We start from the raw sequence: 16,028 nt of genomic DNA on the forward strand, positions 1-16,028 counted from the left end.
CTGTTCTCGGGAGTGGGGGTGGGGGTAACGGGAAGGAGACGGCGTCGGTGAGCAAGGGGAATGGACGTGAGACTATACGGGGAGTCGACGTGTAGGGTTCTGATTGGAAGTGCCGAGTAAGATTCCGTCATCGGTAAAGTTGCCGGCCTGGTTTACTTTTTTTTATTTCTGTTTTCTCATAAATTTTTAGAACGGTGACGTGGATGCATTACTTTCTGCAACTAATGGGCTTAATCTTGGGCTTGTAAGTTGATTTGTTCCAGTTACTGTTTCGTAACATGTAAAAGATAGGGAATTACATACGTACTTTCTGTATTTAATATTCGTTAACAACAGTAAATATCGAATTATAATAAAAATCGTTACGTAACACAAACAGAAATTAATGGGCCTAGGTAATATCTTGTTGGGCCGTATTAAAAATATTCTGCAACGGCTCTTAACGGCTAGTAACCTTTTTAGTTTCTTCTATAAATTCACTTTCTCGCTTGATTCGGAGTCTTCTCTTCTTTAATCATCGATAAAAGCAAAGAAACAAGATTCGAAAAAGTTAGCGTTAAACAATCTCCACTTCTCTCTCCCACAAGAAAATCACCAAGAAACCGTTAATCGTGAGATTATTTGTTATTTGATTCATAAAGTTTTCAGATTTACAGAGGATCATTGTGTTTTAGGTGTTCTGGAGAATCAAATTTAGGGTTTAGGGTTTCCAACTGATTGATTTTGACGATTGCTTCCATCTTATTGGTCCTTTTCTTGCAGATCTATGGCGAACATGAACACTCTTCAACAGATGATCTTCCCTGACGAGAACGCTCCGATTCATCGCAAAAGTAGTTAACTTTACTCTCTTTCTCTCTCTCTTTTCAGAAAAGTATATATGTGTTGATAGAATGTTTTGTTCTTTTTGTTTTATCTCAGAGAGTGTTACTGCTGCTTCTCTTAAGACCAAAGGAACTGTACTTGGTCAGAAGAAACCTGGAGGGGCTCGTAAGGCTCTGAATGATATCACAAACAAGTCTGGTGTTCTTCCCAAAGCTTCTTCTAAGAACAAGCAACTCGCGTCTGCTGCAAAGGGAGAAATCAACATAGCTGGAGAGATGTTCTTGCATGATCACAGCAAGTGCATCAAAGAGCAGCAGAGTCTCTGGGATGATCACTTCTCTGCTGACATTCTACTCCACCATGGTAAATAAACTAGATGTGTGTCTTTTAACCTCTGATGTCTTTGCTTTGTAAACTTGTGTTTAAGCTTGTTCTTTTTTGTTTTCACAGATTCGTCCAGCGTCAAGGGAAAGAATCTCAAGTATGACAAAGAAGTGGTACTCGACTCTTCTTATTCAATGTGTATCTGTGACTCTTGAGTTATGAGAGGTTTTAAGTATTAACATGAATCTTTTTGTTGGTTACAGATGGATGGTAAGAACAATCTGACTTGTGAGGAACCAGAAGAGATTCCATCTCCCAAGCTGACTGATTGGCTCAAGAGCTCAACCCCCTGGCGCTCTCCAATACGTCATGGCTCTATGATGATGCCTTCCACACCTCTGGCTTGGCGGTTTGATTCAGACGAATTCACTCTCAAGGAAGACTTTGACGACCTCTTCTGAATGTCTGTTTCTTAAGTGTCTAAGCTTTTCATCCTTCGGATGAAGTAGTAGTAGTAGTAATAGCAAGCAACTTTCTTTCGTTTCAGCTCATCAATGCTTCAGTTCTTTATGTACTTAACAACTCTGTGTCCGTCCATCACTCTCTTTAACTGATTTCATGAATTAAAAAAGTTGGAATCTTTTCAAGCGTATGAGCATTCTCATTGGCCGAGTTTATGATTTGACTTCAGCATTTCATACAGTTTCCATGTACCACCAGTACCACCAATGTTTGAGACAGTCCTAAAAATCGTATCCAATTTTCCGTTTACACATTCCACAAGCACTGTATCCAATGTTATCAACATCATTGCCATTATCCTTGAACTCCTGATTCTTCTTACACAGTCTCCAGCTTCTTGAATGTTCCTTAACATATCCATTTGAGTTTTAAGAATGCCTTCTCTTTCTCAAGCTCCACCAATTGTTCAATTAAATTTATAGATAATCAAATGCTGATTATCAGCTGATTGGTGAAAAGACCAGTCTCAGATTAGTCGAAAACAATAATATATTGCCATCACTATGTGATGCTTGGTTCAATACCAAACAAAAAGTTGTTGTATAGATAATCAAATGCTGAGAAAACCAATGACTAATTAAGAGTCTAGGACAAGTATTAAATAACAATGGTGTTAAAGACTCTTGCTTATGAGACAACAATTCAATAACAAAGTAGAGAGAGAGAGAGAGAAAAAAGCTCCGAGAGAACGAACGAGAAGGGTAGTTTTACAAACGACAACGTTTGGAGTTTTTGATGCATCCTTGTTGAGAAGACCAGAACCAGTCCTCTTGTGTGTGACTAGTCGACAAATGTGGAGATAAGTTATCAAAAAGATGGTCTTCAACAGCTATGAAGTGGGGACTCCATAGTTGTTTGACGACGACGTTTCGTGAGTAGCTGATTGAGCATTGTTCTTCCTCCTGTTTCTTCTCCCACCATTGTTCTTCCCCTTCTTGAAATCCTGCTGATGTTCCACCTGCAAAACCCATTTCATCATCAAGAACAAATCATCTTCAGGATGAGCATTAAGGTTTTATGAATATCAATTACCCCTAAAGAGAAGGTGTGAGCTCTGGGGTCAAACGCGAAAGGATCATTCATCCCCATCGAGTTTGTCTCAAACGGTGACTGCTGAGTATTAGTGTCAAAGACAAAGCTACAAGAGGAAGTGAAAGTTGAGGCATTGCATGATGATGATGATGAGGAGAATGCTGAAGCGTCTCCTTGAAACATCTCGTTAAACAGATCTTGCAACTGTTCAAAACTGTCCCCTGTGTTATTCTCCTGCCAAAACCAACATCTCAATCAGGCGCAATCAAATCAATAGCGTCTAATAAAAAACATAAGGGAAACTAAAGCAGGCTGCCTTACACTAGGTTTTGACTGATTCATCATGGTAGCCATCTCGTTCAAAAAATCTCCCATTCCCTGCAAAACAACATGGTTCATATGTTCAATAGCCATACAAAAGCCATATCCATTTTCAATACAAAACCAACCAGACATGAACTGTATCTTCAAGCAAAAATAAGACAAAAAAAAGGGGAGATTTACGTTTTGGTCATGATCATCATCATCACTATTATAAGCTCCAACGTCATAGAGGAACCTCTTGTTGGAGTCAGACAGAACTGTTGTGTCCACAAAATTAAAAAAAAAAACTTAATTCACAAACATAAAACAATACTTAAAAAGAAAAGTACACATCAAGAGGATCTTTATGTTATCCAATAATCAACTCCCATTTGTTCCATCAAACAATTAAAAAAAAAGAACGTTGAGAAGAAAGATGAAGCAAAAAGGTTGGTGGAAATTACCAGAGTAGGCCTCTTGGATAGCCTGAAACTTCTTCTTTGATTCATCTACAAACTCCGAATCCCCCATCGACGAACAACGATCTGGATGCCATCTCTAAATCACAACATACCAAATCAAAGGCATGATCTTTATTCACAGAATCTATTACTTAATCCAGTCAAAAAAACAAATCGATTTGCTATTATTACATGCAACACTCCAGATCAGGTAGAACAGATTCAATTTCAATGACCAATGAACAAAACACGAAGAGGAACGAAACGAAAACTCACAAGAGCGAGCTTCTTGTAAGCAGAACGGAGCTCCGTGGTGGTACATTCCTTCTTCAAACCCATAACAGCATACAGATCATCGTTCCCTTTCTCGTTACTGTTCGACGCCATGCCTTGATTTCTCAAAACCCACAAACCAAAACCGACAAAAACACATTAAAAATCGATTCTTTCGATGAATTTCAACTACCCAAAAAAACAGAGTCTCAGAGCACAGACCAATACTGGTACTAAAGTGGGTTCAATGGACTCGAAACTACGTTCTTAAGACGCAGGAACACTGAAGATCGTAGATGATCAAAGAAGAAGTTGGGAGAGAAGAATTTTTTGTTTTCCTCTATCTCTCCAACATACGTTAGAGAGGGAATGGAACTCTCCAGAACCTCTTACCACTTGTCTTAAGATCTCTTTTATCCTAGTACCTTCCTTTTTTTTAATTAATAATTATCTTCTCCATCCTCTTTTGTTTGGTCAACTAAGCATATTTTGAGAGTTGTGTGAATAAAAAAGATCGGATTACCATATTAACTTGTGTAAGTAATTTTTGTAATTACACTTTCATATAAAATGTGGATATTAATATCTATTTACATCACATCCCGTACAAGTTGGATTGACATTTTTATTTTTAAACACACAAAATTTGAATTAATTATATATTTACACATGACTAGTAAAAAGAAAATGCTAATATATAAAGGGCAAATCTCCAAAATAGCACATTTCTAAGTTTATATCACAAAAATAGCACTCAAAAACTAAAATGACCAAAATAGCATTTTATCTTTTGAAAAATTTAAATTTTTTTAATTTTCAAAATTTGAAATCTTATCCCCAAAACCTCACTTCTCAACTCTAAACCCTAAAACCTAAATTCTAAACCCTAAATCCTAAATTCTAAACCCTAAACCCCATCCATTGAGTGCTATTTTTGTGACTTTTGGCCTTGAGTGCTAGTTTGGGAACAAAAACTTGATTTAGTGTTATTTTGGTCTTTTTCTCTTATATAAACTCTATATTACTCCAACTTATAACTTGTGTAAATAATTTTTGTAATTACACTTTCATATAAAATGTGGATAAATATCAATTACATCATATCCCATGCAAGTTCGATTTGTTATTTTTATTTTTTTAAACACAAAATCCGAATTATTTTTATGTATATGACTATTAGTAAAAGAAAATGCTAATATACTCCCTAATATATTGGATCTGTTTTTTTTCTTTCAACAAGTTAGATCAGTTTAAATATAAAAATGCTGAACTATTTTCTAAAAATTGTAAAAAGTAAGAAATCACATACAAACTAAAAGAGATAAATTTAACAATTAAAATACATAATCCGTGCGCAGCTTGGAAAAAATATTAATCACAACATAGATATATCATTTGTATATAGTATAAGAAAAACAAAAATATTACAAAACTCATTTGCAGAGAAAATTTTGAAGCTGTGAATATGAATAATGAGAAGGAATGTATATTTATAGACAACCATTTCGTAAAAGAAAAAAGTTGAAAAAAGGATGCTCATGCATTGGGCCACCCAGCTTCCTCCTTTTATTTGCAGATGAAAAATAAATAACACGTAAAACTAAACTGCATCCAGTGCTTTTATTCTGCATGTGTCCCGTTACACTCAATGCCTAATTCTTTCTAACTACTCCGAAACTCAAACGCACACGGAACCCGATAAAACCAACTTAAGCACACTTGGGGTTCCGGGAGAGCATTTTCTCGCTCAACTTTCTCTCGCTTAGATATAAACTTGTACTATAAGTTAATTAGCTTTAGATTGGGTAAATATATTTTCTTCTTTTCTTCGTCTCTCACCATTTCTGCAGACTCCCAGATAAAGAGAAGCTTCTTGGTGGAGATCTAAAGAAGAAAGTAAGAAACTTTTACAACTAATGGTTTTGTTGTATTTGTTATTTTTCCTCTAGATCACTTTGTGTTTGCATAGGAAGCTTGATTTTGTTACAAATCTCCTTAAGACTTTTCCTGTCTGATTTTAAACGTATGAAAGATGGAAACTTTGTAGGGTTTTTTATTGTTTCTTATGTTCTTCTTGTGGTTGTTCTTTCAGAAACGAGAGACAGAGTTGATTGGAGAAGGAGGAGGAAGAGGCAATGGCGGCTAGGTATTGGTGTTATATGTGTTCACAAGCTGTGAATCCTATCATTGACGACTACGAGATCAAATGTTCTCATTGCGGAAGCGAGTTCGTTGAGGAAATGGGCGAAGAGATTGAATTCGGTAGAAGGTTTAGGAGGACAGAGTTTGGTGTGGATAATGATGAGGTCAATATTGCTGATGTTGATGGAAATGATAATCATCGTCGTAGTCGTCATCGAGACAGGGAACATGAACGAGAGATTGAATTAGATCGGGCTGCAGTATTGCAGTTGATTCAAGACACAGATCGGATTTTTGACCGCTTGCTTCATAGTGTAGATGATGACGATTCAATAAGGCGACAATGGACTCTTCCAGCACGAAATGAAGCAGTGGAGAATCTCCCAACGGTTAAAGTATGTGAGCCGTTGACATGTTCAGTTTGTTTGGAGGACTTTGCGAAAGGAAGTGAAGCTAAAGAAATGCCATGTAAGCACAAGTTTCACATACAGTGTATAGTACCGTGGCTTGAGCTTCACAGTTCGTGTCCTGTGTGCCGATATGTACTATCTGACTTAAGTAATGAGAACGTGGAAGCGGATGCAAGGAACAATTCGATCTCTCACGGTACTATCTGACTCCAAAGTACTCGCCAAGGATTCCAGACCAGCCTTATTTGGGATATTGTTCAACATCTATCACTTTAGTTCTGTTTTTGAGACTCTTTCGTTTTGTTTTGTTCCTTGGTTAGACATTCTGTAATTTCAAATATGAAATTTTTTGTTTTCCAAAAAAGAACTAGTTTTAAGGAGTGAAACTCTGTATTTGAAGTTTCATTATTCAAAACTTCAAATTTGACGTTTTATATTTTTATTTGCATTTTGGTCATTATAATTACACATCACATTTATGATTCATAAATATTTTCTTGTTTATTATTTAATCCTTATAAAAATTATATCTCATAAATATTTTAAGTTTTGTTTACAAAATTTAAGTTTACACGTAAAATTAAATAAAATTTTAAATAAGATTTAATATATTTTAAACTAGATTTAGATAACCAAAATATACAAAAGAAACTTAACAAAAAAAGCTTTTAAAAAATTATATGAAGGCATAACAATTTCACAAATTTAAATATTACAACAACACTAATAGTGGTAAGTTTGATCCGGAACCTTCAAAATTTCCAAATATTGTTTATTTTTTTTGTGTAACTGAAGATGGTTGTTGTTGTTGATGATGTCTTTTCGTACAACTCTTTCTTGTTCATATTGAATATATTCACGAGTATTAATATCATCGATAAAAGTTAGTCTTTTAGCAACATTTTATGTTTCTCTTTTACTTTCTTAGAGCATCTCCAATGTAAAACTTCATTTTTTCCTCCAAAATAGAGTAAAAGTGCAAATGAAGTAAAATTGCTCCAACCCTACTCCATTTCCCACTCCATAATGGAGTGATGAACAAACAAAAAATAGATTACTCTATTTATGGAGTAAATTTCATTATGGAGTGAGATATGGAGTTGGGTTTGAGCGTTCCTTACTCCATATTCACTTTTACTCCATTTTAGAGGAAAAAATAGAGTGGGGATGGAGATGCCCTTATTTTAATCCAATGTATTTACAAGTATTAATATCACCCAATTTCAAAATTTTTTATCTTTAATCTACAAATTAAAATTAGGAGAGTTTTGAAAATTTCAAATAGAATTCTTTTTTAAAAAACTCTGAGATCGACTCTGTGGTATTTGGTGTAAAATTTAATATTATTGTTGGAGATGACAAAACGATTATGACACCAAAACATCAAATTTGATTTATTGGTCTCATCGTTGGAGATGCTCTTTTTAGTTCCTTTTTCTTTCTATACAAAACTATCAGATGGTCTTATACGAGATATTGAGTATTATTTGTGTTTAAAAATGTAACGTGCTCAAGTTGCATCATATATTCTAGCTGTAGTTGTACCGTGTACCGTTGTACGAGTACGACTTTGAATATGATTTTCATCAGACCCGATTATTTCTGCATACGGCTGCGGCCTGCGGAGTTTTTAACGAAGGCAACCTCAAATAATTGATAATACTGTTAGTTATAGGTGCCTTCTAAAGGCTCATTGATTATTCAATTAGACATTTTCTCTTACTTTAATTTAGATGACCGACTTCTAATGTTATCTTCCCTGTCTTATGTTACCTTGAAAATAACCAAAATTATATTTTAATTGTTAAAGAACATGTTTTAAAGAAAAAATGAATGTAAACTACGAGAAAGTTTACAAGAACTATATACCAAGCAAAAGTTATGTTAAACAGAGAAGATTCATAGAAAAAACAGAGGTTCCAACACCGTTTTTATTATACTTGTTAAACAAGTCTTAGGGATACAAAACAAGACAACAAACACAAAAACCAAACTGAAGATTAAGTAAAAGTTACGGCTGTTTGTCTTCACAATGGGCTTGAAACTCACCAACACACACACACAAACACAGCTTTATTTACAAACTAGGCAACCCATCACTCACTTCAGAAGTCTCCATCCAGCATAAAGTTGATATCATCTAAGCTCCACAGCTCCATTGGGTTTGCCTCTTCCTGAGCCACACCAGCAGCAGCAGCAGCATCTACGCCGAGCATAGCTTCCACTTCTAACGGAGACTCCCACAGGGCGTTGTCAAGATACGCCATCAGATCATCATTGTCGCTTGTCTCGTCCTCAGAGCTGAGTTTGACCTTCTTGGCTGCAATGGTTTCTTCAGCAAAGGTAGCTTGGTTGTTGTTAACTACCATTGAAGAATTCTCTGGTGGTGTCTTGGGGGCGTGATCACTCCACCCAAACTCAGAGCAGTCAAATGAGTTACTCCCCTGGTCGGAACCGAAATACTGTCCAACATCGAAGAACTGATTGTTGTAAACCCGAGGCTTCTCTTCCATGAAACTCAAGGAGTCATGTCCCATGTTGTCAAAGGAGTTGTTGCAGTACTGACTCACATGCGTTGGCTGCTGAACCAAAGCTGGGGTCTGGTTTGGTTTAGCCACTGGCTTCTTAGGACTACTGATCACCTCCTCAGGGAAGTTCACCTTAGCTTTATCGCCACGGATCCTGCGCGCAGCTGCGTCATAAGCTCTTGCTGCTTCCTCAGCGGTTTCGAACGTTCCAAGCCATTCTCGTGAGCCTTTTTTAGGATCACGGATCTCAGCAGCCCATTTTCCCCAGGGGCGCAGCCTAATCCCTCTGTACTGATTCTTTCTCTTCCTCTTGCCAGATTTCTCATCGGACTCCACAGCTTTCTTGTCAGAAACTGAACCTTACGGAGTCAAAACACAAAATAACTCATAAATTAAAGTCGAAAATACACATAAACAAAACTGCATCTAGTAACAAAACTAATAATATCAACCATTTTCACAGATTTTAAATAATAACTGACGCTAGACACTAAGTAAAAGCCTCTAAAACCAAGATCCACTAGATCTAAATCATTTCAAGAACTTTTAAGTTTTAATTTGATCAACATAGTAACAAAACTAATAATATCAAACCATTTACATAGGCTTGAAACAATAATTGACGCTAAACACTAAGTAAAAGCCTCTGAAAAGTGAAAACCAAGATCTAAATCATTTCAAGAACTTTAAAATGATCATATAAAAGTAGAAAAGTCAACTCTTTACTACTACTTGACAACTTGTCAATACTTCTAGATATAAAGACAGGCTAATAATCATGTAATAAAAGACCAAAGCTAGAAAAAGATCCATCTCTTGTCCCTTTCCCCAGAAACTTTGAAAAGTTATAAAGATCTTGACTTTATGACTGGAATGTTAACATCATGATTAAGATCCACAAACCCATATCAAATTTAAGAGAATTATAAATAAAATCTCTCATCTTTTTTTCCTAATTAAAATAAAAATCGAAACTTTTATGAATAATCTGAATATGTTACCAGTCGTGGCGACGTTGGTGGGAAGGGAAGCTACGGGTTTGGTAGCTGCGGTGAAGGCAAAGGGCTTCACATCGAATCCATCTTCACACTCAAAAGACGAATCATCATCCTTAAACCCTTTGAAATCAGCCTCGAACTCGTTGTCCAGATCGAAGAAATGGGATCGCTTCCTCGACTTCTTCTTCAGATTTTTCAGATCCGGCCAGATGAACTCGCTGGTGACGCGGCGGGACTTCGGCGGAGGGATGAATTCGGAGATTATAGCTCCTCCACACATGGCGGCGTTAAAGTCTTTTAAGGGGTGTTAAATGTTGAAATGCAAACTTTGCGGCGAAACGGCGAATATTAGCTTCTTTGGGGTGCTCTTTGTATTTAATAGTTTACTTTCTCTGTGGTTTGGTGCTCTCCAGAAAGATAGAGGGATGGTGCGTCGTGTATTATATAGGTTGATTTTTACTCACCATTGTACCCTTACTTTGTGACTGATTCTACGATAATGCCATTGAGTAATAGTATAGCTAAGGTAAGAAAATCATAGATAACATTGAAAAATGAAAATATCTTTTTTATTATTTTCATTCAAAATATTTCTAAACTAAAAGATATATGGGTAAATCTGTTGAGCTTAAATAGTTGGAGTTATCGTTTAGTAGTTAAGTTTGAGTGTGTTAGTTAACCACCATGTGGTATTTGTGGTCAAATGTAAAAAGTAATCTCCTAGATTATAACAAGTTAAACAATGATAAGTGATGATGGAGATTGGATCTTTCAAATTAATAAGCCGACAACAAGAAATCAAATGTGGTTCTTATAATAATAATTATGAACATTAGATTTTTATCCTTTGATGGCTTAGGCTTTAACTAGTTATAGGAAGTTGATGAATTATACAGATTTTACACATTACTTAAGAAAAAAATAATATTTACGATTAAGATCATTTTTCTAAATACTATCACTCTCCCTTGTAACATTTTTTTGGGATTATTAGTAGTGTTTACATTTACATGATTATAGTTAGCTATGGGGGAAAAAAACAGAACAATGATGTAAAAGCTCCTATAAAGTTAAGGGTGAAAACATTTATCTTAGAATCTTGAAGAACTACCGAAGAGTGTCAAGAAAGTGTATCCGTGTGACCACAGTAAACAAAAGAGGCCATGAATATTGACACAGACAAAGTTTATTGAAATTTGAAAAGAGATAAGAGAAAGACAACAAGTTGAGCAAGTTGACTCACGACAACGCTTTAGCATTGTCGGTCCCTCCTTGTACCACACCCTTGACGCTCATCTTCATAGTTCAAACTTTAAATCATATCATTTGTTGTTTATTATTTAGTTAATTGCATATCAAATCTCCTGATTGATATTATTCGGTGCTCCTTAACATCATTTAAAGACAAATTACTTTTTTCTATTATGTTTTCACAAAATTGTATTCGAGAGAACTGAAGATGTATTACGGGAAAACGGTTTATTCATGCCCGAACTAGGGATTGCTGAGAAAATACATACCTCAACTTTTACTGCAAGTCAAAACATACATACACTAATCAAAAATTTAAAATTCATGCCTGAATTATGGATCGATAAAAAAATACATACCCCAACTCTTATTGCATGCCAAAACATACCTTAACTAATCAAAAATTTGAAATTTATGCCTAATCTTTAGAAGTCAACGCCAATTTCAATCTATACTATTATTTGCGAAGTAAATTTTCGCAACAGAGCTCTCACGTTAAAAATTAGAGTAGCTAAAATCTATGTTACCCCTAATAAATTTTTATATATATTCTATTATATAATAAAATGAATTTTATTTGCGAAGTAATTTTTCGCAACAGAGCTCTCACGTTAAAAATTAGATTGGCTAAATTCTATGTTACCCTTAATGAATTTTTAAATAAAATGAATTTTATTTTAAAAATCTTATATATTTTTTAAAAATAATTATGATGATTCTTATATATTATGTTGTTATCTTAAAATAATATTTTACTATTATAAAAGTAAAAAAATTAAAAGAAGTTATTTTTTACAATATTATATTTAAAAAAAAAAGATAATTCTTATATATACAAATATATCTTAAAATCACTTCTTAGAAAATATCCTTATACAAATATATTGCTCCATTAATATTTACTTAGATATTATTTTTATCTTAAATTTTAACTTTCAAAATAGTAAAATATTATTTCAAGATAACAACACAATATATAAGAATTATCATATATTTTTAAGAAAATATAATATTGCAAAAATCATGTCTCTTAATTTTTTTTACTTTTACAATAGTAAACTATTATTTTAAGATAACAACACAATATATAAGAATCATCATAATTTTTTAAAAATATATAAGATTTTTAATATAATTTTTTTTTATTATATAATAGAATATATATAAAAATTCATTAAGGATAACATAAACTTTAGCCACTCTGTTTTTTAACGTGAGAGCTCCGTTGCTATAAAATTATTTCAAAAATAATAGTATAGATTGAAATTAGCGTTGACTTCTAAAGACTAGGCATATTTTTGATTAGTTAAAGTATGTTTTGGCATGCAATAAGAGTTGGGGTATGTATTTTTTTATCAACCCATAGTTCAGGCATGAATTTTAAATTTTTGATTAGTGTAGGTATGTTTCGACTTGCAGTAAAAGTTGAGGTATGTATTCTCTCAGCAACCCTTAGTTCGGGCATGAATAAGCCGTTTTCCCGATGTATTACTATACGTGTGTACTGAGTGTAGAAGATAAAGTTATACCAATACAATAAATATATACAAGATAATGTTAGGACCATTCTCTTTTGTTCGATTGAGATAAAGTTCCTAAAATAGCTGATCTCAAGAAACAGAAGATGATTGAAAGCTGCCCATATCCTGAAAGAAACAGAAGATATTTTTGTTCAACTATATGGGACCATACATTCATACAAGTTGTGAAACTCAAGTAACCCAAGTAGTAAAATGAATAATGAAATCATAATATATTTCACCTTGAACAAGAAAGATTTGGGCTCAGAGCTTTAAGCTCTACAAGCCTCAATTAAAAGCCCACATCATCAAATGAACACTCTACTATATATTACATGAACGTCCGACAAAGATCTTAGACATTAGACAACAAGACCAGCTATATGATCTCTTACTTTCACAATTTATAGAAAAACAAAGAGACCAGAATTCTTCAGGTCTCAAAAGCCTAAAAAAACCTTCACAGAGGTTGTTGAAGAGTAACCACCAAAGGACTTGTAACATTTCGTTTCCCATCAGACCAAACTATATGACCAGTCTCAACACTTGTCGCTCCTGGTGACAATGTCACCTCCGTCGTCTTAACTCTAACCACAAAACTTAGTTTCTGCCCAACCCGTCTGAACGATAGCTTCTCCGGCGCAACCGTCACGTTCGTCCCTCTCGGCGGCCTAATCTTAACCTCATAAACCGAGTCAGAATCGCCTACATTAGTCACTGTCCTAATGAAATGTGTCGACATTTTACTCTCTCCATACTGCTGAAACACAACAGAGAACGACGGATAGTTCAAGTTCCCGACGTGTCCAGCGCGTCTAGCACCATCACAGTCAGCTTTGCGTCGAGTTATCGTCACAATGTTGGCTCCCGTGTAGTTCGAGTTACACAAGAAGTTGATGTAATCGTAAGATGTAATATCGTAGACCAATCCTGGATCCATAGCTTTGGTCGGGTGAACATGACCCGACCCGTAATCCATAACCGAAGATGTATTCCCGGTTGACTCATCCAGCATTGGCTCATCTCGGTTATCCACAGTGTAAGCCGTAGTCATCAATGCTGACCTTATCGCCGCCGGGCTCCAATCTGGATGAGCCGCCTTGAGAAGAGCGGCTAGACCCGACACGTGGGGACACGCCATTGAAGTACCTGATAAAATATTGAACTCCGTTCTCCGGTTATCGGAAGGAACACCGGATGGACCAATCCGGTCAGGCCAAGCAGCCAAAATGTTTAAACCGGGTGCGATAACATCCGGTTTAAGAATCTCCGGCGACTCCGGATTAGGCCCACGAGCTGAGAAAGATGCAACTACGGGTGCGGGTCGGATCCCAAGTCGGGTCCCTTTGAAAACAATCGTAGCCGTTGGTTGTTTCGACTCAGATATGTACCTCCTAATCTCATCACCTCCCGAAGCACCAACCGAAGTCGCAGGTAACACGTGGCAGTCAGCGACTAGTCCCTCGCCGTCGAAGACACCGTTCGCTATAATCATCCCCGAGCCTCCGTTTCTCCTCACGATCTCTCCTTTGGTAGCTCTCGAGTTGATACCTCTGTCGCAGAGAACGATCTTGCCTTTAACCAAACTCGGATCCAACGAGCCTTCTATACACAGAGACGAAGAGTAACCGTCACCTCCGAGTAAACTTCCCCCGTACACAAGCGGGTACATCCGACCCGGTTCAAGATCCGGCCCACCGTAAACGCTAACGCCCGGAACCGTTTTCCCGTTTCCGAGCTTCACGTTCGCCGGGAAGTCGCGGTCGATGGTTCCGGCGCCGACCGTCGTCATCCACGGCGCGACGTTAGTCACCGTCAAAGCGCCGGGACCGCCGTTTCCGGCGGAGGCGGAGACGAATACCCCTCTGTCGATCGCTCCGAAGGCTCCGATCGCGATCGCGTCGAGGTGGTACGGAACCACCACGCCGCCGACGGAGAGAGAGACGACGTCGACGCCGTCGGCGACCGCCGTGTCGAACGCGGCTAAGATGTCGGAGTCGTAGCAGCCGGAGTTCCAGCAGACTTTGTACGCGGCGAGCCTAGCTTTCGGAGCCATCCCGGAAGCGACGCCGCGGGCGTAGCCGAGAATCGACGCCGGAAAAACGTAACGCCCGGCGGAGATCGAAGCCGTGTGGGTCCCGTGGCCGTCGGAGTCGCGGGGAGAGCGAAACTCAGTCGTTTCGTTCATTTTCCCGTTGGTCGCTTCGTACCCGCCGCAGAAGAATCTCGCTCCGACGAGTTTCCGGTTACACGCCGTCGCCGGGAAGTCTTGCGAGGGTAGGCATTGGCCTTTCCATTTGGCGGGAACTGGGCCGAGGCCTCGGTCGTCGAAGCTGGGCCTCTCGGGCCAGATGCCCGTGTCGATAACTCCGATGACGAGATCCGACCCGAAGTCGGACTCTTCGAGAAGACCCGCTTTGTCGGTGGACCTGAGGCCGAGGAACTCAGGGGAGCGAGTGGTGTGCACGTGACGGACTTGCTCGGGGATAACGGAGATGACGTGAGGATGGGTTAAGAGGTGAGTAGCGTCTTGAGCGGTGAGTCTTGCGGAGAAGCCGTGGAAAACGGTGTCGTATGTGTGGATGATTGAAGGAGTGGAAGTGAGTGAGGCGAGAGAGGAGGTGTACCAGTGACGGTGAGTGGGGAAGATTGAGGGTTTAGCTTCGTGGTCGACGTGGACGATGTAAGTCAAAGAGTTTTGGTCGTTCATAGAGGAAGCAGAAGAGAGAGTCAAGAGGAAGAGGAAGAAGAAGAAGAGAGCCATTGACGGAGTTTTTCAGACTAAGTGTTGGCTCTAGTCTTCTAGATATGGCTTAGTGAGTGGAGGAAGAAGAATAAGGTAAGAGGGTACCACATTGTTATTTGATTTTTGGGAGGAAGCGGAGAAAGAGAGGTGAAGACTTTTGTGGAGTGTGTACAGAGCAAAGCAGAAGAAGTTGTGTCTCGACACTGGCTAGTGTCTGTGAGCTGGAGGCAATGTCTTTTTGCTTTCTTTATTACGACAATTTTTTTTTTCCAACTGAGTGATTTTGATTAATAATTAATAAAACGGGCCAAGCCCAGTACAAAAGCGCACATTACAGCCCAACAAACCAAACGGGCATCCCAATCTCCAAATGGGCCAATACTAACGGCCCAAAACGAGAAACCCTAGAAACCTAAAGACAGTAGAGTCGGCCGCCTCACCGATCCGAATTTTAAAGCTTGGACACGTGTTGCCATCCTCACCGTCAAGGATACACGTGTCACGAGGCCAACGCGTCACTACCGCTTCCTATCACCACCGGCGACCCAACCATCGGATCCACCGGCCAAACCCGGAACTCCATAGCTCCGTCACTCTTCACCTCGAACCATCTTTAAGGATCTTGGACCGGAGAGAATCAATCGCCGAGGCGAGATCTCATCCATCACCGTTAAACAACTCCACCCAAAGATA

General features: G+C 37.8%; 5 protein-coding genes across 7 annotated transcripts; 2 read left to right on the forward strand and 3 right to left on the reverse strand.

The window, feature by feature from the left end:
• The first annotated feature begins 485 nt into the window (after positions 1-485).
• On the forward strand, positions 486-1,799 carry LOC106444015 (protein PATRONUS 1-like). 2 transcript variants are annotated; one of them, XM_013885555.3, is made up of 5 exons: positions 486-611; positions 763-833; positions 922-1,188; positions 1,276-1,322; positions 1,413-1,799. In XM_013885555.3, the coding sequence occupies exons 2-5, from the start codon at positions 767-769 to the stop codon at positions 1,608-1,610; spliced, it is 579 nt and encodes a 192-aa protein (XP_013741009.1). In that variant the 5' UTR covers positions 486-611; positions 763-766; the 3' UTR covers positions 1,611-1,799. The 2 variants fall into 2 exon arrangements, with proteins under 2 accessions (XP_013741009.1, XP_022572136.1); XM_022716415.2 differs by having other exon boundaries at positions 543-674.
• A 393-nt stretch (positions 1,800-2,192) lies between these two features.
• Positions 2,193-4,206, reverse strand: LOC106439354 (chaperone protein dnaJ 6). Its single transcript, XM_013880781.3, has 7 exons — positions 3,963-4,206; positions 3,744-3,856; positions 3,471-3,564; positions 3,208-3,284; positions 3,025-3,081; positions 2,704-2,937; positions 2,193-2,629 (listed from the first exon to the last, which is right to left on the reverse strand). Exons 2-7 carry the CDS (start codon positions 3,852-3,854, stop codon positions 2,501-2,503), a joined length of 702 nt encoding a protein of 233 aa, XP_013736235.1. The 5' UTR covers positions 3,855-3,856; positions 3,963-4,206; the 3' UTR covers positions 2,193-2,500.
• A 552-nt stretch (positions 4,207-4,758) lies between these two features.
• On the forward strand, positions 4,759-6,773 carry LOC106442213 (E3 ubiquitin-protein ligase SIRP1). The gene has a single exon (XM_048776437.1). The coding sequence runs from the start codon at positions 5,876-5,878 to the stop codon at positions 6,497-6,499; it is 624 nt and encodes a 207-aa protein (XP_048632394.1). The 5' UTR covers positions 4,759-5,875; the 3' UTR covers positions 6,500-6,773.
• A 1,421-nt stretch (positions 6,774-8,194) lies between these two features.
• LOC106439355 (ethylene-responsive transcription factor RAP2-2-like) lies at positions 8,195-10,328 on the reverse strand. Of its 2 annotated transcripts, none has more exons than XM_048776440.1 (2): positions 9,822-10,328; positions 8,195-9,173 (listed from the first exon to the last, which is right to left on the reverse strand). In XM_048776440.1, the coding sequence occupies exons 1-2, from the start codon at positions 10,096-10,098 to the stop codon at positions 8,398-8,400; spliced, it is 1,053 nt and encodes a 350-aa protein (XP_048632397.1). In that variant the 5' UTR covers positions 10,099-10,328; the 3' UTR covers positions 8,195-8,397. The 2 variants fall into 2 exon arrangements, with proteins under 2 accessions (XP_048632397.1, XP_048632396.1); XM_048776439.1 differs by having other exon boundaries at positions 8,195-9,179.
• A 2,470-nt stretch (positions 10,329-12,798) lies between these two features.
• On the reverse strand, positions 12,799-15,566 carry LOC106439356 (subtilisin-like protease SBT1.5). Its single transcript, XM_013880782.2, has one exon. The coding sequence runs from the start codon at positions 15,351-15,353 to the stop codon at positions 13,050-13,052; it is 2,304 nt and encodes a 767-aa protein (XP_013736236.1). The 5' UTR covers positions 15,354-15,566; the 3' UTR covers positions 12,799-13,049.
• Positions 15,567-16,028: the final 462 nt, after the last annotated feature.

This window comes from Brassica napus, chromosome A3, assembly GCF_020379485.1.
Source record: "Brassica napus cultivar Da-Ae chromosome A3, Da-Ae, whole genome shotgun sequence".
Lineage (NCBI taxonomy): Eukaryota > Viridiplantae > Streptophyta > Magnoliopsida > Brassicales > Brassicaceae > Brassica > Brassica napus.

Coding starts and splice junctions, on each gene's coding strand:
- LOC106442213 (XM_048776437.1), top strand. CDS start 5,876: ATGGCGGCTAGGTATTGGTGTTATATGTGTTCACAAGCTGTGAATCCT.
- LOC106439355 (XM_048776439.1), bottom strand. CDS start 10,098: ATGTGTGGAGGAGCTATAATCTCCGAATTCATCCCTCCGCCGAAGTCC. Junction 9,180..9,821: donor CACCAACGTCGCCACGACTG/GTAACATATTCA, acceptor TGACTCCGTAAG/GTTCAGTTTCTGACAAGAAA.
- LOC106439354 (XM_013880781.3), bottom strand. CDS start 3,854: ATGGCGTCGAACAGTAACGAGAAAGGGAACGATGATCTGTATGCTGTT. Junction 3,082..3,207: donor ATGATGATCATGACCAAAAC/GTAAATCTCCCC, acceptor GTTGTTTTGCAG/GGAATGGGAGATTTTTTGAA. Junction 2,630..2,703: donor CTCACACCTTCTCTTTAGGG/GTAATTGATATT, acceptor TGGGTTTTGCAG/GTGGAACATCAGCAGGATTT.
- LOC106444015 (XM_013885555.3), top strand. CDS start 767: ATGGCGAACATGAACACTCTTCAACAGATGATCTTCCCTGACGAGAAC. Junction 834..921: donor CGCTCCGATTCATCGCAAAA/GTAGTTAACTTT, acceptor GTTTTATCTCAG/AGAGTGTTACTGCTGCTTCT. Junction 1,323..1,412: donor TCAAGTATGACAAAGAAGTG/GTACTCGACTCT, acceptor TGTTGGTTACAG/ATGGATGGTAAGAACAATCT.
- LOC106439356 (XM_013880782.2), bottom strand. CDS start 15,353: ATGGCTCTCTTCTTCTTCTTCCTCTTCCTCTTGACTCTCTCTTCTGCT.